General features: G+C 37.3%; 1 protein-coding gene across 5 annotated transcripts in view; it reads left to right on the top strand.

Annotated features, from left to right (window-relative positions):
* Positions 1-27,114, top strand: part of MIA2 (MIA SH3 domain ER export factor 2) — a 110,521-nt gene that overhangs the window by 2,423 nt on the left and 80,984 nt on the right. For 4 of the 5 annotated variants that reach the window (XM_078053603.1, XM_078053605.1, XM_036109076.2 and 1 more), the window contains exons 1-4: positions 10,700-10,829; positions 13,439-13,572; positions 16,630-16,716; positions 19,638-20,853. In XM_078053603.1, the coding sequence (XP_077909729.1) occupies positions 10,715-10,829; positions 13,439-13,572; positions 16,630-16,716; positions 19,638-20,853 (1,552 nt within the window). In that variant the 5' untranslated portion in view covers positions 10,700-10,714. Of the gene's footprint in view, positions 1-10,699; positions 10,830-13,438; positions 13,573-16,629; positions 16,717-19,637; positions 20,854-27,114 lie in introns of those variants that run through there. The other variant, XM_078053604.1, reaches the window with a different exon arrangement.

Below are 27,114 nucleotides of genomic sequence, written 5' to 3' on the forward strand. Positions count from 1 at the left end.
TGTGGGGGGGGCAGAGAGAGAATCTTCAAGCAGACTCCCCACTGAGCACCCAGTATGAGGTAGGTCTGGATCCTGTGACCCTGCTTAACTGACTGAGCCACCCAGGTGCCCCAAGAAACATGCTACTTGAAAAGTATTGGCAGGTATTTTCTGGAATCTCATAATATGTTCCAAATCCAAATATCAATTACTCACTTATTTTCATCGTTAATGAGGTTAACTAAGTTGGTATCCGATGTCCCTTCAGTTAGAGAATACTGCTTAGTCCAGAGGGTAACTTGTGTAAAAAAAAAAAAAAAGAAAAAAGAAAAGAAAAAAAATTACTGATAACAGTAAAGTTAATACACTAGTGGAGACTTTTTTGGAATTTCCTTAAGTGATATCAAGATCGGCAGTGTTGAAGTGAGCAAGGACATGGTTAACATGCTTTAAAATTTATAACTAGAGGGACACCTGAGTGGCTCAGTAGGTCAGGTCAAGTGTTGGACTCTTGATTTTGGCTCAGGTCATGATCTCCGAGCAGTCTGCGTGGTTCCTCTTTCTCTCTCTCTGCCCTTCCCCCACCCTGCACTCTCACTCTCTCTCTAAAATAAATAAATAAATCTTTGAGAAAAATTTATAACTAGAAAGGGAATTTGTCATTCCTAAACCGACCATAATACTAACAATATTCAGACAGTTCCAGAAACTTCCAAAATAATGTGGCTTGTGAAGATAAATTCCCAACATCTTTTTCATCACATTGTGGGAGACAAAGAAATAAACAAAACATAGTCCTACATGACCCAGGAAAAAAATCATAAGTTGTCAGCTTAGACTCACTGGCTGGGATGACATCATGCCACATTTTCTGGGGTCTCAACTAGCAACCTTGCCCCACAAAAACTTTGTAAGTCAATAAAAATCTTATTCATTTGATGTCAAGTAAAATATTTTTTGGTGGAGAAAACATATACTTAAGATGGTTGTTGTGTGAAATCTTATTGTAATGAAAAATGTATACTTATATACATCATAAATGGGAGTGTTTAAAAATACTGTGTCCTGAGGAAATGTAAAATAAACTCCTGAGGTGATAATAATACAAAATGTTTGGGACCTTTGTTATATGATTGCCTTCTATGAAGCTATGGTGAGCTCAAGTCATATTTACTCCTGAGGCTAAAAGGCTGGTATATTTAGTAGTATTATTAGAGTGAATTTAGTGGATTAATTCTGGTTTGTGGACAAAGCCTTGGAAAAGACCTTCTCAAATGGTTTCTTAATGTCTTCATCATTAACAGTGCATTGTTAATAGAATTTGCTGAATTAAAATGGTACCATATGCATTTTCCTGAGGTTAGTCAGATTGTATACTTTTGTTGTTTTTTAAACTAAATAGTAGGCTTGTGTGTGGTGACTCATTGGTTGTTATCATGTAGATACAGGCTTAGGAGAAGAAAAAACATGTCTGCTTGAACTATGGATCCTGCTGGATCCATTCCATCTCTAATCCCTTCTGCTCTGTGAGGCTGCCTATGGAGGAGAGGCCAGTATTCACAGCCCAGAGCACCTACCTCACCTCATTCAGCCCTTATTAAACCTGCAGAGACTGAGGTCTCTGCTTTTTTCCCTTCCCAACCTTCCAGTTATTTCTCTCTTCCTTTCTCACTGCCACCTTCTGCCACCACTTCATTAGGAGTAAAGCTTATTTGGAGGAGAGTTATGTAAAAGGAGACAAAATTGCCTGGCAGTGTATTGGGACAAGAATGGGTCATGGAAATTATTTATTTGAGAAACAACATTTTAAAAACTAGTTATTATGTTTCCAAGTGTATTTTAATTAAATTTGATGAGTGTTGTAATTGATTTTTATTTTGCATTTCTTTTTGCACACTCACTGTCATATTTGTGTGATTTATCTAATCCTTGTGATTTATCTAATGAAAAAAGTCACAAAAGATCCATTTATTTGTTTAAACACCTTCAACTTTGAACTGGTAGAAAGGCTCAAAGGTAACCTTTACTGGAGTTTTGTCTTCCAACAATGAAAAGATATATTTATTTTGCTTTCAGTAATCTTATATATTAAGTATCTTTCTATTCTGCTAAAGAATTAATAAACCTCATGAAGAGAATTGGCAAAATTAAGAATTCTCCACATAATTCAGATAAAATAAGTTTTTGGCTTAAATGTTAACTTTAAAATGACTTTGAACTGTTCTGTATGGTAGAATGGTAATGGATACATGATTATGCATTTGTCAAAACCCATAGAACTCTATGCTACAAAGAGAGAATTTTACTGTATGCAAATTTTAAAAAATCAACTTGAGGGCGCCTGGGTAGCTCAGTCGGTTAAGTGTCTGTCTTCAGCTCAGGTCATGATCCCAGGGACCTGGGATCAAGTCCCACATTGGGCTCCCCACTCAGTGGGAAGTCTGCTTCTCCCTCTCCCTCTGCTCCTCCCCCCCTCGTTCTCCCATTCTCTCTCACAAATAAATAAAATCCTTAAAAAAAAAATCAACTTGAATGGCAAGGGAACCCAAGATGGAATGTAGGCTATGGCAAATAAATCTAGCTGTATTACAAATGAATGACATAACCACACTGAAGGGGATGGGGAGGAAAGGAGCTGACCTAAATAGCTTTGTAAAAAAGTGTTTTGATTAGCTACTGTAAGGCTAAAGACAAAAAGTGTTATTCATAAACATTTAAGTCTGATTGGTAAATTTGTTTATCACAGGGTCTGCATTATCAATTTTGAAACTATTTTACATGTATGCTAGGGTTGAACAAATAAGTAAATATAGATAATGAGCCAGTTTTCTTACTGTTGGACAACTTACTGTTGAGTTCTTTGATAGTCCTCCCTCCAGGAGATGGAGTTAGATTCCCCTTTCTTGAAAGTGGGCTGTACTTAGTAACTCCCATCAAATGAACAGAATACGAAAGAGGAAAAACAGTTACTTTACATTGGAGACACCTGGCGAACCTTAACCAAGTAATGAAGATTAATAGTACCAATAATTAGATATATTGATATCATGTACACCCACTGATAGGCTGTGATGAGAAGGGTACACCAGTCTGATATTCTTCCCATAAACTCTATAGCTTCAGTCTAATCATGAGGAAGCATCAGATAAATCCAAATTGAGGGACATTAAAAAGTGTCAATGTATGAAAAGCAAGGAAAGAATAAGAGACTGTCACAGAAGATTGTCCTAGAAGATTGAGGGGAAATGACAACTAAATACAATGTAGTATCCTGGATTTGATCTAGGAACAGGAAAAGGACATTAGTTGGAGAACTAGGGAAATCATAATAAAGTCTGTAATTTATTAATGTATTGTAGTAATGTTAATTTATTATGTTTGATCGTTGTACTATGCTTATATAAGGCTATATAAGGTGTTAACATGGGGGGAGCCTGGGTCAAGGGTATACAGGAACTCTATATTTACAACTTTTCTGAAGATCTAAAATTGTTTCAAAATAAGTAAGCCTTTTTTTTTATCATCATGTTATGTTAATCACCATACATTACATCATTAATTTTTGATGAAGTATTCCATGAGGGATGGGGTGGCTAAGTAAGCCTTTTTTTAAAGATTTTATTTATTTATTTGAGAGAGAGAACAGCACAAGCAGGCAGAGGGGCAGAGGGAGACGGAAAAGCAGACTCCCCGCAGAGCAGGGAACCCCATGTGGGACTTGATCCCAGGACCCTGGCAGACACTTACCTGACTGAGCCACCCAGGTGCCCCTAAGTAAGCCTTTTGAAAACAGGCTTATGAGTAATTTCTCAAAACCATCAAATTTTAATTTTTTTCTGAAAATAAGTTGCATTGCTTTACTTTCATTTACTTAACATGTCCTAAACCAAACTCATGATCTTCCTCCACCTCTCTTCCAAACCCGCTCCTCTGCTGTGCTCCCGTGTCAGTGAATGGAGCCCCCACATTCTCTCTAGTTGTCCAACTAGGAAACAGAATCATCCTTGACATTTCCTTCTCCCTTGCTTCACAAAAAATTAATCACCAATACCTAATCACAAATCCTGAATATCTCCTTTATATTCTAGAAATGAGTTGTCTTGCTTGTCTTCTCCTGTAGATTATAACCTCCATGGGGGCAAGGACGTTGTCTGTCTGCTTTATTCCCCCATGTGTTCCACATGCCTCACACAGTATCTGGTACATAGCAAACACTCAAAAGCTATTGTTAAAGAAAAGAATGAATGCACATTTTATTGTATGTTACTATTTAATGGTATTTTCACATCCCAATCCCTTCTATCCAAGATAGTGGGATGCATCCATATATCTCCTTTATTTATTTGTTTTTAATCTGTGGTCATCAAGTTTTAGAAATCAAGTGTGGTCTCATTAACAGAAGTTTCACCACGTCCAATTTGATGTTCTGATTGCAGTAGTCAGTGATATTTCAGAGAATCATGTGATAGCTGAGCTGGAAGGACTTGTAGAGGTCCTTTAGCACAAGTCTCGTTCTATGAGCAAAGACTTTGAAGCTCCAAGGCGCTAAGTATTTTGCCATATCCTAGCATGAGTCCATTGACAGAGGGCATTTTTTCCTATGTCCCAGGGAACCTGGAAGAAAGAGGAGAGAATGAAACAAAACGAGAATGATAGTAGTAGATCCATTATTCTATACATCTTTGAAAGAAGTAGATAAATAAGAAAAATAACTTATCTATTCATTTCCATGCAGAAATTTTATTCTATATACTCTTTTAAAAATTTACTTATTTGGGGGAGGTATAAAAATTAAGTTACTGATATTTTTGTGAGTTAATTTTTTTCTTAAAGAAGCTTGAGAGCATGAGGTACTTAGGGACATGGACACCAAACGAAGTAAGAAGGAAAGGTATATAAATGGGGACAGGATGGTGGCAGACAGTGAAGGAGGATGATTTTGGAAGGGATGACATAAGAGTACATAAAATTAACCCATATTGGTTCTTAAAAGACATTAAGCTATTGATGACTAGGAATTAATTGGAATACTAAATACGTCTGTACTATTATTGCTCATTAACTTATTCATATAGCAACCTATCAAGCATTACCTACAGTGTTTGGGAATCCAAAGGTTTTCCAAAACTTTGCTTGCTGGAAGTTAACACTGCTGCTACTAATACCAATGCAAAGATCAAGATATATATGAGATCCAATTCCTTTTGTCAAATTTTTTAAAAGAAAATTTAATCAAAAGGATTACCTGACTTTCTTTTTGAAATGAGAGAAAGAGAGCAATTGAGCAGCACAGCTGAAGATAAAATTTCATTTAGTCACGGGGCATAAACAATCTTGCTCTTGAAAGTAAATCAATTCGGGGCGCCTGGGTGGCTCAGATGGTTAAGCGTCTGCCTTCAGCTCAGGTCATGATCCCAGCATCCTGGGATCGAGCCCCGCATCGAGCCCCACATCGGGCTCCCTGCTCAGCGGGGAGCCTGCTTCTCCCTCTCCCTCTGCCTCTCTCCCTGCTCATGCTCTCTCTCTCTCTCTGTATCTCTGTGTCTCAAATGAATAAATAAAATCTTTTAAAAAAATTTAAAAAAAGAAAGTAAATCAATTCATTTATTCATTCATGCATGTATTTTTCGTTCATTCAGTAAAGTTATTGAGTCATCTATTTATCAAGTGATTTAACCTAAGATACTAGAAGAATAAGTAGAAGTTAGCAAAGCAAAAAAAAAGTGAAGTTATATGATAAAAACACAAATAATGTTATTCTCTTCCTTAAAACCTCCTATGGCTTCCCACTGCACTTAGGATAAAACTTACACTTATTTCCACAGCCCAAAGTCCCTGCATGGTTGGATCTCTGTCTCCTGCCTCATCTCCTACCACTCTCCACCTGTCTTTCTGTTTCTTGATTGTATATGCCAACTTATTTTCCACCTTAAAGCCTTGTCTCTTACATACTGGAATGCATCCGCTATGCCTCCTTCATTTTTTTTCTTTAAGTCTTTGGTAATCAAGCTTCAGACAATGAAGTATGACCTCCTTCTTAATTCTTCCCTCTGCACAGAATGTTCTGCTTTCCTATTCCCCTATCTTAAGTCAAATGTCACTCACCAGAGATGACTTCCCTGACAACTTTATCTAAGTAGACACTTTTCTCCATAATAACTTATCACTACCTGCAGTTATCTTGTTCATTTATTTGTTTGCTTGTTCTTGTCTGTCTTCCTTCATTAGCATGCAAGGTTCATGAGAGCAAGGACTTTGTCCTGTTCACTCCTATATCTACAATCTCTAGAAGAGTGTCTGACACATTCTGGGCATTCAATAAATAATATCTATCTACCCTGAAGGATGAGATCTGTATGTGAAATATTAAGCTCACTGGTACAAAATTGGTGCTCAACAAACATTAAATTCCTTTCCTATGCATAGATGAGACTAATCAATTCAATCCCCTGCTCAGCAAATATCTCACATGTATCATCTTGGATGTCAAGGATGTTGTGTACTATTATTCAAAAACACATAGTAAAGGAATAATGAGCATGTATGGGATATTCTCTTTTTGCTTCTACCAATCCACTCCTCAGTCCCCTGCTCCAAAGGGGTTCCCTTATTCTCTGGCATCTGGCTGGGTTTGGTCAATAGAAGTTACTGCTGGGAGTTCAGAAAGTAGAAGAGTGAGGTTTTCCTGACTGAGTTCCTGTTGGGCAGACCTCTTCTATAGTTCTCTCCAGGTAGTGCTCATTGTACCTTCATGCCTGGGGACATTACATCCCTTGTTGGTTTCCCTGGACCCTCTCTACACTGTTGCAAATAGTCCCTCCTGAAAATTTCCTCAATCACAGAGTAGTGTCATCCCTCAAAATGGAACACTCATCTGTTTCCTGTTAGAACTCTAATACAGACAGAATAAGAAAAAGCGGACAGAATTAAAACATGCCTTCAGACTTTTTTTTTTTTTAAAGATTTTATTTATTTATTTGACAGAGAGAGAGACAGCGAGAGAGGGAACACAAGCAAGGGGAGTGTGAGAGGCAGAAGCAGGCTTCCCGCGGAGCAGGGAGCCCGATGCGGGGCTCGATCCCAGGACCCTGGGATCATGACCCGAGCCGAAGGCAGACACCCAATGACTGAGCCACCCAGGCGCCCCTAAAACATGGCCTTCAGCAACACAAAAGCAACAAAGGTAAAAGGAGCCATGGAGTGACACACACAAAACAATGTGTGTGTTCTGCCATCTCCCTGTTTAGTGTCTTTGGATCACTAGTGTCTGAGGTTGGGTCCTCTAGAAGTAGATGATGAGAAGATTTTGGGGTTCAAGGGATCACCACTTGTGAAAGGAAGAGGGAGAAAGCAGGATTAGGCAAAGGGCAAAGTCAAACCACAGTGCAGGATCTACAAAGCTTAAGTAAACCCAGTAGGGAGCTCTGGAGTGAGGAATGCCTGTCAGCGTCCCACAGAAGGCTCAAATGACCCCACCTTTGTACTCCCTTGTCATTGATCCACTAGATCACACAGGAAGGGGTGTCTGCCAGAGGCTAACCTGCCACCTGTACTCCCTGCAGCGGAACAGAAGGTCTTACCTTAAAGAGGGAACATGGGGGGCCATCTCTATGTCTTCCACACCAGTTTGAATCTTAATCGTTCCTGGGCCTTATCTCTCACTGTCTACCATGGGAACTGTTTTCAAAGGCTTTGTTCTAGTTCCCCTCCCTAGTAAAAACCACCCCAGCTTAATTAGTTCAGCTTCTCCCATGTACTTCTGATCAAATTTCTCTATCTAATAAATTTCCAGAGTAACAGGTAGCTAGGTGAAAGAAATATGTTCCTACTTTAGGAAATCTGATGTACTAAGAGACAAGGTAGTACTGTATAGTATCAGAAATAATACCATCAAGCAGTAGAAGTATAGCATTCATGATTATGTCTTCATATTGTCATGGAAAGGGTTGCTCTGTGACATTATCTCTAAGATACTGAACATGTGTGGCTTTGATGATTCATTCTTTAGCTTTATGCAGGAAGTACTCTTACTTCTTGTATATACAGTTTCTGAAGAATGCCATAGTTCTTCCAAATCAGTATTCCTGACTGTTACCATTAAATCTTCCTCAGCAGCAGTATATTTTAATATTGACACAACAGTTGACCTGCAAAATGCATCAGCAATTAGATAATATCTAATTAGCTTAATAGGGCTGCCTTTATAGTGAAATTGATGCTTTGATTTCTTTAAACCAAATGCTCTTACCCCTTTCACATACCACCTCTTCACCTGGGTCTATTAGAGAAGGTTAACATTATACTATCACATTTCAGATATCTTGTTAAATTATATTTAAGTGATGATCTGAAAATAAAGTGAAATAATCTGAGTGCATTAAGTAACAAGAAAGTGGGAACATTTCTAGTAGAAGAAAATCTCCAGGCTGGTATCTTAGGCAAAAATTTTTCTCCTGTTTTTCTTTTTTTTTCTTTAATTTAGGTTTTATTTATTTATTTTTGTGAGAGAGAGGGAGAGAGAGAGCGATCACACAAGTGGGGGAGGTGGCGCAGAGGGAGAAGCAGACTTCCCCACTGAGCAGGGAGCCTGATGCAGGACTTGATTCCAGGACCCCAGGACCATGACCTGGGTCAAAGGCAGACAGATGCTTAACTGACTGAGCCACCCAAGGGCCCTCTCCTATTTTTCTTGACTCAAATTTCCTTAAGTCCAATCAATAGACAAATTTAAATTTAGCTGTGTTCTTAACTTAAAACAAAATTGGGGCACCTGGCTGGCTCAGTTGGTAGAGCATGCGAGTCTTGATGTTGGGGTTGTGAGTTTGAGTCCCACGTTGGGTGTAGAGATTGCTTAAAAAAAGAAATCTTAAAAAAAAACAAAATTCAAATAATTAGTTCAGAATTTAACTGTAATGTCTTTAATATTGAATACAAAAAAGGAAAAAGAACATTTAATTATTAAATATTCTTGATTTGATATTATAGATTATGCAAATAATTGTGCACCAAATTTTGAAGCTGAAGAGTTAATCCTTTAAATGTCTTTGACAACATAGCTTATAGACTTGTAAAAGTGTTCAAGAAACTAATCTTTTTTTTTTTTTACTATTTTATTTATTTATTTGAGAGAGAGAGAGAGCACAAGCAGTGGGGAGAGGCAGAAGGAGAGGGAGAAGCAGGCTCCCAGCTGAGCAGGGAGCCCCATGTGGGGCTCGATCCCAGGACCCTGGGACCATGACCCAAGCCAAAGGCAGACGCTTAACCGACTGAGCCACCCAGGCGCCCCAAGAAACTAATCTAAAGCTTTTTGAGTGTGCATGTGAACAACTGTACAGTGATCTGATTGCCAGCCAAATGATCCTCAAATTCATGTTCTATCAGATTCTTTCTAAAGATGTAAAAATCTTTGATCTGAGAGGGGGCTTCTTACTATTGTTTCTGGAAAACAAATAAACACACCATTTTTTTTTTGTTGTTGTTGTTTTTAGGATCCTGAAAGCAAAAGTCCTTCACTTTAGCTTGCTCAGGTGCTGGATATTTGCTTTGTTTATGTCAGACAACTAGAGGGGAGTGTGGTGTCATACAACTGCTGTATTCTGCAAGCCATGCACTCGGTGGCACGCCCAGATGTAGGGAAGGGGTACAGCGAAGAAGGAGTTAGAAAAATACTTTCTCAAGCTTGAAATAAGACAACTCTGGTTTCCCCAAATCTACCGAGATCTAGTGTTTTACATAGAAAGTCCCGATATAGGGCTTTGATCCCTTTTAAGCAGCAATAACATTAGGTAATATCTAGCTAGCTTAATAGTACCTCAGTTTCCTCATAAGCAAAATATTACCTACCTTAGACAGTTGATGTGAGAGTTAAATCACATAATTGTTTAAGACAATACCTGGAACATAAGAAGTACTTACCACTTTGAACTATTATTCTTTTTTTTTTTTTTTTTTAAAGATTTTATTTATTTATTTGAGAGAGAGAATGAGAGACAGAGAGCATGAGAGGGGGAGGGTCAGAGGGAGAAGCAGACTCCCCACCGAGCAGGGAGCCCGATGCGGGACTCGATCCAGGGACTCCAGGATCATGACCTGAGCCGAAGGCAGTCGCTTAACCAACTGAGCCACCCAGGCGCCCTTGAACTATTATTCTTAACTAAATACAAGTTTCAGTTTCATAGTAACACTGAAGGTTTTTGAAATATGAAAGTGGGATTTTTTAAAAATAACTTTCATCATATTTCAAAGCCATGGTTTTAATATAAATTATTACTGCTTCTACATATAACTATATACTTTCTCCATTGAGACTGTTATTTGCATGCAGCAAATACCCTGTATTTATTGACTGATTTAAAGACTTTAACATAAAGAGATGAGCTACCTTTTTGTAGAGGCCTGTTTAAGAACTGTTCTGTTGAGTGCAAGGTACCTTTAAGTGAGACTGTTTTACATGGGTCAACTTTATAAGCCATGAGTCCAACTAAAAATCTCTGTTAATTATTAAACCCTTATGTATTATCTGGATACCTGACACTGCAGATTGCGAACAGAGAGCACTTGTCCCTCAAGTTAAGCCTAAACACCAGTTGAAAAATGTAATTGTCAAGGGATTCAGAAAAACAAACCTTTTCTCTTAAATTTAGTGGAGAGAGTGGGATATCTCTTGTTTTGGCTGACATATCTACGGCCTAAACAATTGGCTTAAACCTTGTTTGGGATTCCTGCTTGTTTTAGCATGGCGGAGCTTGGAGTTCACAGAATCTTCCTTTTGGTAATTTCTCTGATAAAGTGTCTGGAGGGCACAAAACTGCTGGCAGATTTTAAAAAATGTGGTGACTTGGAGTGTGAAAGTAAGTTTGCTTTTCTTTTTTTCCTTCTTTTCCTCTTAAACTAAGGTTCTGAAATGACATAATATGTTATTGTGGACATGTAGGATAGAAGTGAGCAGTAATGTCATTGAGAAATATTTGCCATTATAAAATACACTTACCTATAAAAAGAAAGTGCTAGAAGCAAAGCATTTTGTAATAATTTTTAATGTAAGTGTATCAAGGGGCAAAGATCAGCCTGATATATAAATATATCAGAAATGATGAAGGTATTAATCCAGGCCTCAAAAACAAATCAGAGCTTTTATTGTTTTTTAAGGTAGCTAAATTGATTTGTATTGATTTGTATTAAAAAGATTTCAAGCCATTTGATAGTTCTTTATTTATGAAGCTCTTACATTTTTTAGTTTCTTTTTTTTTTTTTTTTTTTAAGATTTTATTTATTTATTTGACAGAGAGAGAGACACAGCGAGAGCAGGAACACAAGCAGGGGGAGTGGGAGAGAGAGAAGCAGGCTTCCAGCGGGGCAGGGAGCCCGATGCAGGACTCGATCCCAGGACACTGGGATCGTGACCTGAGCTGAAGGCAGACGCTTAACGACTGAGCCACCCAGGCGCCCCTATTTTTTAGTTTCTATTTCTCAATCAGAACTTTCTGATTCTCACAAGTTTTCTAAAAATGCGTTTATTTCTTATCACCATGATTTATTGTCTAAGCTTTATCAAACATTAATCATTTCCATGTTCATTTATCATGTAAAAATAATGAAATCAGTGTTAAGAGTACATAATTTTATTTATATACTTGAATATTAACTTTCTCCTATCTTCTACAAAGAAAAACTAATTTTCATTTTATTGCTTAAGAAGTATTTTCTGTTATTAGCATTATGGTGCAAGATGAATAGTATCACAATATATTACATCTGTTTCAAATATGTTCTATCTCTTCAGTATGTGAGAATTATTTCTGATTTGCAACATGTAAATTAAAAATGCAAAATATTATTAGTGGGAAAGTAATAATTTATAAGTAAGTTTTTTTGAGTAAACATTTTCCTTAATCATTTGGATATGTAATTTGATATATAGAGATTTACTAGATGATGTTTTATAATAGTAATAATCTTTCTTTTCCTCTTTACAACCTCATTTTAGTTTCCTTAGGGCCAGACATGAAACATGGAAAGGGAACATTCAAATTTATAGTGATTTATAATGTTATTTTAACTTTAATCATATGACTTAATCAAAATGTTTTACATGTTAGTATAATTATAATAGGTAATATGGTATGTATATTACTTTATGTATTGAAGGGCTAAATTTAGTGTATATAGTTATGATCATAGTTATTGAGGGCCTATTATGTGCTGAGTCTGGAGGGGTAGGAGTGTGATTTAAGAGGAACAAAATGAAATGTCAGTTAAGTTTCTTGACCTCCAGGAATTAGGTCAACATGAAAAAGTAAATAGCAATACAACATAAGGATAATAGATAATATTGAAGTTCAGAAAAGGGGCAGAACAGGCTGGACCAATTTGGGATGTCTCATAGAAGAAGTAGGATATGAGCTCATCACAAAGAGAGACTGAAGGGTTTCTAGGCTTAGGAAAGAACAGAAAGAAAAATCTCAGAATATGGAAGGCAGATATTGCAGTAAAAATAATCTCAGTGCAAATCTGGCTCCACCATTTATCAGGTGTGTGACCAACTCTCTAAGACTTAGTTAAAGGCTCATTTGTTAGACTGTTATAAGATTATTGACCTTATAGGTCTGTTTGGGGGATTTAATAAAATAAAGATATGAAAGAGTTATCATAATGCCTGGAATATACAAAAATCCCCATTATCCATGGGTCACTTTCCATGGTTCTAGTTACCTGGGGTCAACCATGGTCCAAAAGCAGATGATCCCTCTTCTGACATGCAGTCAGAAGGTCTATAGTAGCCCAACTCTATGTCACAGTGCTTACCTTGTGTACCTCACTTCAGCTCATTAGGGAGGCATTTTATCATCTTACGTCATTGTAAGAAGAATAAGATATTTTGAGAAAGAGAGATTGGTCACATAACTTTTATTACAATACATTGTTATAATTGTTCAATTTTACTGTTATTGTTGTTGACTCTTACTGTGCCTAATTTATAAATTAAACTTTATTATATGTATGTATACATAGGCAAAAAACATAGTGTATATAGGGTTCAGTACTCTCTGTGGTTTCAGACACCCACTAGGGGTCTTGGATCATATCCCCCACAGATAAGGGGGACTACTGTAGTAGGTGCTAGGAAGAAAACAAATTATCTTCACCTTTCCTTCCTGACAAGAATGATAATGACATATTCCAGGGACAATGGATAGATGAACTTGACTGTAAAGGAATAAGAGGAAATCATTTTAAATAAGGAAGAGGATCAGGTTATGAATAGCCTTGGATACCAAGCCAAAGAACTTAGAATTGATTCTGTGTACAGTGGGAAGTCTATGTAGGTTTTTGAGGTGATAAATAATATGAAGAAATTAGCATTTGGAAATACATAGGGTAGACTGGAGGAGGGCAAGATGGGAGGGGGAGAAATAACATTTTAATTTAAATTGTGTGTTTTTCTCACATGTTTACATAGCTTTAATAAGCAGAGTCTTAGCCGTGAGAGATTACAGAGGACCTGACTGCCGATACCTGAACTTCACTAAGGGAGAAGAGATATCTGTTTATGTTAAACTTGCAGGAGAAAGGGAAGATTTGTGGGCAGGAAGTGTAAGTATCTAGTTTTAAAAACTGAATGTAAAAAAAAAAAAACAAAACTGAATGTAGAATAAATGACTAGCTTGTACAGAATACCTGGTTTTTGGGGCGCCTGGGTGGCTCAGTCGTTAAGCGTCTGCCTTGGGCTCAGGTCATGATCCCAGAGTCCTGGAATCGAGCCCCGCATCAGGCTCCCTGCTCCATGGGAAGCCTGCTTCTCCTTCTCCCACTCCCCTGCTTGTGTTTCCTCTCTTGCTGTGTCTCTCTCTGTCAAATAAATAAAATCTTAAAATAAATAAAAAGAAAAGAATACCTGGTTTTCATTTCTAAAGGAACTTTAATAATTTTAAAGCACTTTACATATATAGTATATATGTAATATATATTTAAAACCCTTAACATATTTTTAAAAATATATTTATTTGAGAGAATGAGAGAGAGAGAGAGAGAGAGCATGTGCATGAGTTGGGGGAGGGGCAGAGGGAAAGAACCTCAAGTAGATTCCCCGCTGAGTGTGGAGCCCCACATGGGGTTTGACCTCATGACCCTGAGATCAGGACCTGAGCCAAAATCAAGAGTCAGATGCTTAACCAACTGAGCCACCCATGCACCCCCACCCTTAACATATTTAAACAAATAAAAAATGGTCATGTTCAGTCTCGGTTCAGGGAATACAAGCAGGGGGAATGGGAGAGGGAGAAGCAGGCCTCCCGCTGAGCAGGGAGCCTGATGCGGGGCTTGATCCCAGGACCCTGGGATCATGACATGAGCCAAAGGCAGATGCTTAACGACTGAGCCACCCAGGCACCCCGGTTCCAGAATTTCTATAAAAGTAATATTTTCGGAAGACATTCTGGTTGGGATAGAGAACTAAGAGTGCCTTGAAATTATTTTTACATAGCATGCATAGTTTTTGAAGTTAAGTTTTATATTTACTTGGAGAATAAAATTTAGAGGTGGAGATTATGGGATGTCTAGGCAACACCAATGATCCCATGGTGCTGTCAATGGCTTAGTTTAAGAGAGACTGGGAAGTTTTAGTTAATCAGATTAAAAGACATGTCTTTCTGAGCAAATAAAGGATGGCTTGGTTTTTTTAAGATTTTATTTATTTATTTGAAAGAGAGAGAGAGAAAGCACGGGTGGGGGTGGGGGAGAGTGCAGAGGGAGAGAGAGAAACAGACTCTCCGCGGAGCAGGGAGCCTGATGTGGGGTTCGATCCCAGGACCCCGAGATCATGACCTGAGCCAAAGGCAGATGCTTAACCGACTGAGCCACCAGGTGCCCCAAGGATGGAGTTCTTATTGAAGAGATCCAGAGAGATGAGTAGCCTAGAGAATCAAGGTATATGAATTTTTCATGAAAAACAACAATGACAACAATTGGGAGAGCCTTTTATTTTGCCCAAAGTCCTATTACACTGAAATTCCTAGAAGCCTGAGTTATCTCTCTAAATACGTAACAGGAAAACATGATTAATGTTTTCAACTGGAAACACATTTGTATCTTTGATGGTATCATTATGCTTTATAATGAAAAGATGCTATAAACAATTTTACTTCCAAGCTGAACAAGCGTGACCAACCTGATGCATACATCATTTCCATATTGAACATGCAACAGATTTTTCTGTTGTGTAACCCCTGTGATCACTATTCAAAGGAACAGGTTCTGTTTGGATCCTGCTTTTTAGCATTAGGGGCTGTATGACTGAACCCCTGACTGTCAATGGCCGGAATTATTTGGCTTTTGCAGTTCCCAAGATTCCTTACTGCTTATGGTCTCTTACACATGCCAGTGGATGTCTTTGAACAAATTAGAGGCAACCAATGCAGCTGTAAGAAAAGTGACACGGTAGGGATCGTAAGAGGAAAGGAAAGCATTCTTTCTTGTTTTCTATGTGTGAAAATGATAGTTCCACGCAAAAGCAGCGTGTACTGTGTGGAGCCAGGGTGAAGTTTCAAGCATACTGAGTTCCTTGCATTAGGTGTTTTAGTCCAGGCAGGCAGCTGTTTAAGAAACCACACTGCAGAGTTCACCCACAGACTATCAGTTTCCAAGTAGCTGCAGCAACTACAGAGCTGGAAGAATCACAGTTGAGGTGTAATGGTGCTGGATCAAAGGACCAAAAAACGGTCTTTAAACTTTGCTAGGGATAGGAAATGGGCTGAGAGTGGTGAAACCTTCACTCTTGGGGGACATCTTCTATGTATTTAAACTGGATTAAGAAGAACCCTATTACCAAGGTAGCCCCAGAAAAGTTGAAGGGAACCAAATGCTCCCAGGAGGACGCATAGATCTTTGCTGTTCTGATGAATCCATCTTGGCCCTTCAGAGTTTAAATCTCTTACTTGATTTTGACATCCTGAAAATGTTGAATATGTCACAGCTCCATCTAGATGGCTACTGTCACCATTCCTTTGCCTTTTGATATTACAGGTTGACAGTATAAGTCTGGGGTCCATCTCGGTAAGGAAGGTCATTGACAAACATAAAAAGGAAGAAAATCGGTGCGTGGGGTGGTTTTCCCTCAGAAGATTGAAAAAGTGGCCTTTTACAACTTGGCTCTTTGTTCCCTCAAATTAATACTATTCTTTTGAATAATAGGGGTATCTTGCCAGCTTAGTTGGTAGAATGTGTGACTCTTGATCTTGGGGATTCTAAGTTTGAGCCCCACATTGGGTGTAGAGATTACTTAAAAATAAGATCTTAAAAAAAAAGGAATATGGGGCGCCTGGGTGGCTCAGATGGTTAAGCGTCTGCCTTCGGCTCAGGTCATGATCTCAGGGTCCTGGGATCGAGTCCTGCATCAGGCTCCCTGCTAAGTGCAGAGCCTGCTTCTCCCTCACCCTCTGCTTGTGCTCTTCTATCTCTCTGTGAAATAAATAAATGAAATCTTTAAAAAAAAAAAAGGAATATGATTTCACTCACTTGATGGCAAATGAAAGCCAATTAATGTTTGTGATTTGAGATAGATGAAAGCCAAGGACATGGGGGCAAAATTAGGCTCAATGGTTATTATAGCTTTGATCACTCTTCCTTGCTAATCTTTATTCTTCATTTTGGTAGAAAGGAAAGGACTTTGGATATTTTCCCAGAGATGCAGTCCAGATTGAAGAGGTGTTCATATCTGAGGAAGTTCAGATATCAACTAAAGTGAGTATTAATAAAATTTCTGTTGTTAATTGAATTTAAAATTTCTTGGCTAAAGCAGTTTTCTGTAGTATAAGTGTCCATTGGTTAAGTATCTTGTATAGTGAATACATAAAATAGTTGGTCTGAGAACTCACTCTAGGAATAGTTTGAGTATGTGAATAAAATTAGGTAAGACAGAATTGATGACAGGTATACTGCTTTCTGAAAAATTTACAGACAGGTAGTAGAGTGAAGTGGTTAAGAGCATCATGGATTCTGGACTGAGTTCAAAGCCTGACTGTGGCCTTGTATGCCTTAATTTTCTAATCTGTAAAATGAGGATGATGATTATAATATAGTGCTACTTTTTAAACTTATTGGGGAAAGATGAACATATGTAAAGTATATAGAACAGCACTTAGTAAGTGCTATATAAGTATTAGATATTATTACTAATGTTATTATCCCACTGGGACAAAATTTATTTCTCATCACTCTCTCTAGGTCTCATAACTGTACAATTTCTTTTTTCTGTTGAGTTTTAAATGAGCTTGATAATGTTGGGTTTGATAATGTTGGGCTTGATAATGAGAAAAGGAATCAGAAAGTGACTTTTCAATATGTAAGTTTGATTAGCCCATTTAATTCAGATTCCAGGTAAAGGCAACTTACCTTAAATAAGGTCAATGTGAAGTGAGTTAGCCTAGTCAAGAAAACTGTCTATTATCTGGCTCTTTCCCATCATAAATTCTGGGATTAACAGTCAATTTAATGTATAATTACTGGTCCTGTCAGTTTTATCTCCAAAATATATATGGACTATATTGTCTTCTTGTCATTTTCACTCTCCCTATAGCCCTAATCCAAGGCCTCATCATCTCTTGATAAGAATACTGCAATATTGGTCTCCTTGCCTCTACTGTTGTCCTCTTCCAATTCATTCTCCAAACAGCAATGGATCTCATAAGAACAAAACAAAACAAAACAAAATCAGAGGTCATTCCTTTGGTTTAAAGCCTGTTAATGACTTTCCATTGAACCTAGAATCAACCTACTCTGGCTCTACATGATCTGCTCCTGTCCTCCACCCCCATCCCAATGACTCTGACACTTCTCTCCCCTCACTCACTATGCTCCTGGCCACACTCGCCTATTGACTGTTCTTAGAACATACCAAACACTTTCCCAGCCCAGAGACCTAAACAGGCTGCTCCTTCTGGTTCAAATGCTTTTCCCCAGGTTCTTCACTTAGCTAGTTCCTTCTTATTCTTTACATCACCATGTAAACATAAGTGCCTCAGAAAAGCCTTCCATGATGATCTTTGTGGAATTACTGCATCTTAATCACAGATTCCTTTTTATTTCCTCCATAGCACTTACCACAATTCATAATTACTTTTTTCCTTTTGTTGACTGTAGAATTTCAGCACCTAGCACAGTGTATAGCATATAGTAAGCATACAGAAGCCCTACATTCTTAGGTCAAGTTCCCTGGGAAATAGACTCTGAAGTAGACCTTTACACCCAAGAAGTTTACTGGGGTGTAATACTCTTAGGAATAACACTTGTGAGAGACCAAAGGAAAAAGCAGGATTGTGCAGAGAAGTTGAACTGTGATGCAGTTGCAACAAAGGTCTCAGTTGATTCCATAAGGAACTCTGAACCTGGGATGGCCTTTCAGAGTTGCCTTGAATAGAGACAAGGTGTTGGGTCTTTTTACCCTTACTTTACTGGCTTATCTAGGGTAGTGTAACTTGGGCCAGGTTAGGCTAGTGTTTACTACAGACAGTTACTATTCTAAGCACTTCATTCATTTAATCCTCACAACACAACACCCCTATAAGATAGGTACTGTCATTATCCTCATTTTACGGATGAGGAGATTGAGGCATAGAAAGGTCATATAATTCACCAAGTTCACAGAGCTAGTAAATGGCAGGGTCAGGATTTAAACCCAGACAGTTGGCTCCAGAGTCTGTTCCCAATCACATACTATACTGCAGGGCCTAAAACATTATAAAATTTCAATTTTGAAGTTTACTTTTTAAAAATTCTGAACTTTATTCTCATTTCATAATGATCATATCCAAAGAGCAGCACATCTCACTGTTTCATACCTTCAGATTAAAAAATAATAAGTTTGGGGCACCTGGCTGGCTCAGTTGGTAGAGCATGCAACTCTTGATCTCCAGATCATGAGTTCAAGCCCTACATTGGGTGTGAAGCCTACTTAAAATAAAATTTAAAAAAATATTAACTTCACCATTTTTCTTCTTGATGATCTGGTTGTTCTGTGAGATGAACAAGAGGATTCCCCACCACAATTGGCCATATACAGTGTTCAATAAAAGAAGTCTAAATGTTGTAGTGCAACTTTTTTTTTTTTTAAAGATTTTATTTATTTGACAGAGATAGACACAGTGAGGGAGGGAACACAAGCAGGGGGAGTGGGAGAGGGAGAAGCAGGCTTCCCGATGAGCAGGGAGCCAGATGCGGGGCCTATGCAGGGCTCAATCCCAGGACCCCGAGATCATGACCTGAGCCGAAGGCAGCCGCCCAACGACTGAGCCACCCAGGCAACTTTTAACAAGGCCTTCATGCTTTAGAATCTCTGGGCTGTCTGAGCTGTCACCATGTGCTGTGAAACTCCCCTCTCAAATCACCACACAGCTGCATGTGTCTGGTTAGTGTACTCTTAAAAGAAGCAAGATTTTGTGGACCTGTATGCCTTTTCATCAAGAGTTTATTTCCAGAATATACTCAAAACCTTGATTTTTCATTTAGATTTATATCATTGACCCTGAGTCAGTTGTGATATAAATGTTTGAGATTAGGAGATCTGATTTTAGTTTTTGTTGTGCTGCATAGTCATCTATTTTAAGTGATTTAGGGAGAAACAAGGAATTTTAGTATATTTATGTCAATCAATTTTTCTCTTGTAGGAATCTGATTTTCTTTGTCTTCTTGGAGTAAGTTACGCATTTGAAAATGAAGACAGTGAATTAAACAATGATGATGGCAAAAATATATGTCCATATGAAGAAGATAAAGACCAAAAATCTAGTGTATATGAAAGTGACTTTCAGACAGAATCTGGATTTTATTCAACTTCTGAAAGTACTTTGTTTGAAGATCAGTTTCCAGTATCGGAAGCTCCTGAAGATGTCAGAAGTACTAGTGAATCAAAAGACTGGGAAGCAGTGGAAGCTGGAAGTATGGAAGAGGATTATGTTCCAGAAGTGGATCACATCCCACCATCCTCGCCTGAAGTGAAAGGATGGTTTGGATTTGGAAGGGAACTAGCTGAAGGAAAGGCTTTTGAATCAGTTATTGAACCTCTACAAGAAAGTTCATTTCAAAGTAGAAAAATAGCAGGAGAAGAGGAGAATGACCTAGAGGAATTAAATAATGATGAACCCCAAACAGAACAAAAGCAAGAACCTGAATTGGAATTCAATTCAGTGCCAAAGAAACAGTCTGAACTAGGTTCTGAGTCAGAGAACATTATCAGTCCTGAAGCCACTAGTTGGTTTGGGGGTGGTTTTAAAAGTTATTTAGGTTTTGGAGGTGAGTATACAGGGCTTGAATTATTGTCCAAAGAAAGCGATCCACCATTACAAGATGTTCCTAATTCCTTATCATCTGAGGAAGAACCCACAGTTCCATGCACAGAAATATTAACAGAAAAAGAAGACACAATCGTCAATGATACCTCAATTCTCAAGCCAAGTTGGTTTGATTTTGGTTTTGGTATGCTAGGCTTTGTATATAACAATGAAGATAAAATTATATCAGATGATGGAAAAAGTGAAGAAGGAAGTGGAGGAGATAAACATGAACGTCTTCCAACAAGTAAATTTGACCCTGATAAGGAACAAGAAATAAAAACAATAGAAATTATGGAAACTGAAGAGCAAGTAGGAAAGGAAAGAGTCCTAGAGAAAACAGATGATTCTGATACCTTACCATATTTTAAAAAGTTTTTATATAATTGGAACTTCCAGGACATTCCAAAGGAAACAGAATTGCAATTTTCCAAACAGATACAGGATGAAAATAATGTAATTGAAAATGATGAAACAGAAGAATTTTCAGCTGAAAATTATCACACAGATAATATGGAAGTTATGATGCTGAAAAGCAGATCCAGTCCATCAGGTTCGTATAAAATATCTATAATTTTATTTATTTTATTTATTTATTTATTTATTTATTTATTTATTTGACAGAGAGAGAGGGAGAGTGCACAAGCAGGGGAGCAGCAGAGGGAGAGGGAGAAGCAGGCTCTCTGCTGAGCAGGGAGCTCAGGACCCTGGGATCATGACCTGAGTGGAAGGCAGACACTTAACCGACTGAGCCACCCAAGCGCCCCTAATATAATTTACTTTTTTAGACATAATTTATTTTTATCAGTACAAATCGGATAAAAAAGTCCAGAAATCCATGTTTCTCAATATACTCAATAATTAACAACAACCTTATCAACTACCCTTTTATTAATTTCTGGTTTACTCTGGGACTTAGATCTTAATATTATAAAATAAAATACTAAGGAAGAAAGAATGATTGGAGATACATAGCTGTTCCAAGAAGATCTTAAGGTAGCTTATAATATATTTTTAATTGTATTGAAGTAGTATATGTTAACAGGTTTAAAAATATAAATAGTACTAAGGCTATTTTTTTCTTTTTTTTTTTTAAAGATTTTATTTATTTATTTATTTGACACAGAGAGACACAGTGAGAGAGAGAACAAAGCAGGGGGAATGGGAGAGGGAGAAGCAGGCTTCCCGCTGAGCAGGGAGCCTGATGCGGGGCTCCATCCCAGGACCCTGGGATCATGACCTGAGCCAAAGGCAGATGCTCAAACAACTGAGCCACCCAGGTGCCCCAAGGCTATTTTTCTTTTTAAACAAAAGCAATTTCTGTTCCCTGTGTCCATCTCTACTCTAACCTTTGTTCCAGGGACAGTAATTTCTTTCTTTCTTTTCTTTTTTTTTTTTTTGAAGCAAATTTCTTTTAGTATTTATCTCTATTTTCTAAATAAAACCTTTATATTGTTCTGCTTTGATTTATATTAGATGATGTCCATTGACTTTCTATTTTGGTAAATGAGGATTTCTTTCTGCTCGTTTACATTAACTTTTTAGCTCATTAACACCTTCCCAGTATAACTATATTTGAATGGTTTTCTCTCAATTCTGGGAGCTCAAGAGTAGGCGATGGAAGAGGGCAGAGTATCAGAGGATACTTCTAGATCTAGATGTCTAGGTATCTAGTAATTCCTATGATTAAAAACCTGTGGATTCTATTTTAAGTAAAGAATTATATAACATGACTTTCCCACATCTCCATTCTGATGTCTCTCTGATGGACAGATTAGGAACTCCGCAAATATTGGCCAGTAATACAGGAATGATTGAACCCTAGAATGACAGATAGCCTTTCACAAGAAGAGATCAACAGTGTTGCAAACTCAGAAGAAAACACATTTATTTCCATCAGAAATGGTTGATTTTCTTGAATTTCCAGAAGAACTACATGTCATTTCTTAATATTCTCCAAAATGTGAACTCTTTACTTAATTAATATCCTTAACCAGAATGTATACTTAGATTCTTCCCCTTTTTTAAATGAGAAAGGTGTAGGTGTGATGCTTTTTAATGACTAAAAATATTAAAGACCTAGACTGCCAAAGGCAAAGAGGAAATTATTTTGTTCTACACTTGTTAGATCCTAAAGGAATATTTATGAAAAAGCAGATAAGAATAATTGGGAAGAATAAGTGAGACTAAAATAAAGCAAAACAGGGTGCCTGGGTGGCTCAGTTGGTTAAGCGACTGCCTTCAGCTCAGGTCAGGATCCTGGAATCCCAGGATCGAGTCCCACATCGGGCTCCCTGCTCGGCAGTGAGTCTGCTTCTCCCTCTGATCCTCCCCCCTCTCATGCTCTCTCTCTCTCTCTCTCTCTCTCTCTCAAATAAATAAATAAATAATCTTAAAAAAAAAAAAAATAAAAAAAGCAAAACAGTATCAGGTCCAGAAATAGAGAAGTTTCAAAATATAGACATATGAAAATATTTAGAGCATGTATAGAAACTCAAGGACAGCCTGAATATCACTTACGTAGAATTTATTTATTATTTCATATAGTGATGCTAAGAGAATTTCTAAATATGGAAATTTCAAGAACAGTCAAATGAGAATAGGGCATTTATGCAATTATAACTAGTTTTGAGGGACTTTCATGAAAATATTCAGAAATTAGTCTGTTTCTAAAAACGATACGTCATTCTATACAAAGTATATTATTCCAAAATATTATGATATTAATTAAATGGAAAATGACCTGGGGTCATGTAAAATTTGTTTTTAAAAAGGAATACTAAAAGAAATTCAGATAAAGCCACAGGCCCTATTTTTTGGCTATTGGAGAAATAGCTACAACAGCCAAAATTTTCAGATAATTTCAGCAAATCTTTTAGGAAATAGCAAATGAAAATTTGCCTTAATCAGAAAGAGTGCATAAAAAAATGAATTACTGATCTTAAATCATATTTATGAAAGGCTGAGACCCAAGATAACCAGATTTACAGAAAAACTAATATACTGATATAGGTATTTACAAAACAGATAAATTAGGGAACAATTATTTTTATTACAATATTAGTAACTATTTTACAAAAGGACTCCAATTGAACTTATTTAAATAATGAGTTTCCCAAGTACAGTTAAATATGAAAAGTTCTTCATTATTTTATTTGACTTAAAATTCTGTTTATAAACAATTGTAAGAAAGGCATATCTGAGGTGCCTGGGTGGCCAGTTGGTTAAGCGACTGCCTTCGGCTCAGGTCATGATCCTGGAGTCCCGGGATCGAGTCCCGCATCGGGCTCCCTGCTCAGCAGGGAGTCTGCTTCTCCCTCTGATCCTCCCCCCTCTCATGCTCTCTCTCTCTCATTCTCTCTCTCAAATAAATAAATAAAATCTTAAAAAAAAAAAAAAAAAGAAAGGCATATCTGTATCTAAGGTAAATCTTAAAGCTTAGGTTTAAGTCATGTGAAAATAATACCCTGAAATTAATTTAATTAATTAATTAAATATAAAAATACTATAGGAAGTATTAATTTTTCTTAACATATGTATTTATTTTAAATGCAGTTTAAGTGATATTTTATCAAGGATTTTATTTATTTGTGAAAGAGAGAGAGAGAGAGCACGAATTGGGAATAAGGGACAGAGGGGGAGGAAGAAGCAAGCTCCCCGCTGAGCAGGGAGCCCAACATGGGGCTTGATCCCAGGACCCTGAGATCATGACCTGAGCTGAAGGCAGACGCTTAACCAACTGAGCCACCCAGGCCCCCTGATTGCTCATTTTTAGCTTTGATGTCCATAGGGGGCATTATTAAATTACTGATACGTGTTTGCTTACTTGGGACTTTCATCTTTTGAACAATGCCAAATAAATGACAGCATCAAAGTGCTATGTTAAATTTGTAATTGAAAGTGCAAAATTAGACACTGAATAATTCTCTTACTAATCGTTAATACTGCTCTTCAGAACTGCACTGATACTTTCCTATCCTTATCTTAAAAAGTAACTGAGAAGTAAATCCCAGTTTACCTGAATACTATACTTCAGGCTAGGACTGGTTAAAACTTTTTTTTTTTCCCTTTAACTCTGATTAGTTAATTCAATCAAATGATCAGTTTAAACTATGTTTGAAAATTGAATTGTCTTAAAATAAATGGCTATTTGATATGGTATGCACATGAATATATGATGCAATAATACAAATGTGGGAAATTTTGACATGGTTCAAATTAAAATTTTTTCAATTAATTTTGGGGAAGGATAATCCTTTTTATTTTTGTTTTTTATTTTATTATTTTTTAGGATTTTATTTATTTATCTGAGAGAGAGAGAGAGCACAAGCAGGGGAGAGGGGCAGAGAGAGAGGGAGGAGCAAACAACCCACTGAGCAGAGAGTCCATCTTGGGGCTGGATCCCAGGATCCCCAGATCACGATCTGAGCCCAAATCAGATGCCCCGGATAATCCTTTTTATTTTATTTATTTATTTTTTTAAAGATTTTATTTATTTATTTGACAGAGAGAGACACAGTGAGAGAGGGAGCACAAGCAGGGGGGAGTGGGAAAGGGAGAAGCAGACTTCCCGCTGAGCAGGGAGCCCTATGCGGGACTTGAACCCAGGACCCTGGGATCATGACCTGAGCCGAAGGCAGATGCTTAACTACTGAGCCACCCAGATGCCCCATGGATAATCCTTTTTAAATGAAGGTTCTCAAAAGATGTGCATATATATTTTCATTCTAAATTTGAACTCAGGTATATTATCATTTAAAGGTATAAATCATTTAAATATTTAATATGTAGCAAAAAATCAGAAAAATCAGGAATATTTTATTTAAATCTCTATCAGCCTTGTTACACTGAAATGCAAAATAAACCTTATATTTTCCCTAATGATCATATTATCAGTTGGATGATATAAAGTTTTTCTCTGCCACTATAGATTTATGACTTCTGTAAAAAAAGCAGTGATAAGATTTATAAAATCTGGAGTTCCTTCTCAGAAATTTATGGCACTCACTGAAGAATTATGTGAATTTCATGAGATCATCAAATTAAGGAAACATGTATAATTTTGCCTTTGCCAGACACATTCATAGCATAGGAATGAAATCCAAAATATAGTTTACTATTGATTTTAATTTGATTTCTCAGCACAACTTTATGCTGTTATTGGGTCTGAAAGAGAAAATAAGCATATACCTGTGTATAGTCATGGAAGCATGTATTTTACTAACAGTTGAATGAGAATATCTTGAAGCTTTTTACCTTTATATTCTACTTAAAATACGTACTGAGCCAACATAAACATACAAAATGTTATTTTAATGCTGTCAATCTTTGCTTAATTGCTAAAATAACTTAAATAATGATGTTAAGAATATAGTTTGAGGAGCGCCTGGGTGGCTCAGTCGGTTAAGCGGCTGCCTTCAGCTCAGGTCATGATCCTGGGGTCCTGGGATCGAGGCCCACGTCTGGCTCCCTGCTCAGCGGGGAGCCTGCTTCTCCCTCTCCCTCTGCCTGCCACTCTGCCTACTTGTGCTCTCTATCTCTCTGTCAAATAAATAAATAAAATCTTAAAAAAAAAAAAAGAATATAGTTTGAACTTACATTATCTATATTTGTTTTACACAACACACTTTAATAAATTAGTAAATAATGTACTTTAAAATATAAAACATCTTATAATTACTAGCCAATAAAGATTGCTCTCAATCATTCAAAATTTTTGCTTGATATAAAAGATGTATCTGATTTTAGGATTTAAAAAGCTTCTATTTATTCATTGTTTCTTCTAATATACCTACTGGATAATATGTTATATAATAATATACTGGAGATGGGATGAAGGGGGAAACAAAGATTGACTTTGAAATTAACAAAACTGGAAGAGAGTGGGAAAAGTACAATACCTGACATTTGATTGGTACCTTGTCATTTTCAAATTTGTTTCAAACACCCTAAGCCTATGGGTATCTTTCTGTGCAAACGGCTAATACAGTTTCTTTGGAAGTGGGTGGTTCTTCCATCTTTGGAGCAATCTCACTTAAAGTTTGAGAGAGACAGTGCCTGGGTGGCTCAGTGGGCTCAGCGTCTGACTTCAGCTTGATCATGATCTCAGGGTCCTGGGATTGAGCCCCATGTCAGGCTTCGCACTCAACAGGGAGTCTGCTTCTCCCTCTTTCTCTGCCCCTACCCCTCTCATGCTTGCATGCTCTCTCTCTAAAATAAACAGATAAAATTAAAAAAAAGAAGTTTGAGTGATAATGGCTTTTATATTTAATAGTACATACTGGCAAATATGTGTTGTAGATATGCACAATCCAGTGGACTAGATTGCAGAACTTGGAAATTGATTGCTGTAAGTTTTAATATTGCCTTTCTTTGTGTAACTGGCACAGTTTGTTCTACCTATTAAATAGAATAGGTGGTTATGTAGGATATGATTACACTGCTTACAAAACTACTGTGGATATGGTGATTACAGCAACCAGTAGAGTTGTTATGGGAAAGTATCCAGGTGAGGTGATCATCGAAATAGCTACTGATCATACTAAATTATTCCGTTTGCAACTTATCCCCAACAGGTGGTCAAACAGTGTTTTCCAATCTGAAGATTCATTTGAAGGTGGCTCTTGCCGCCTGCTCATAGCAGTTCAAACAATTTTTTGTATCAAGTCCCTGAATGGAAGTATCACGTTGAGTCCCTCTAAAGTTTGATTCTGAGTTCTCATTAAAAGAAATTTGCTTTCATTGTTTTATTTAATTGCTATGCTTCTGAATCAATTTGTGTTTTATGTCCCTTCAGTATTGTAAAGCAAGTCTT

The sequence above is a fragment of the Halichoerus grypus genome, chromosome 8 (genome assembly GCF_964656455.1).
Source record: "Halichoerus grypus chromosome 8, mHalGry1.hap1.1, whole genome shotgun sequence".
In the NCBI taxonomy this organism is placed as follows: domain Eukaryota; kingdom Metazoa; phylum Chordata; class Mammalia; order Carnivora; family Phocidae; genus Halichoerus; species Halichoerus grypus.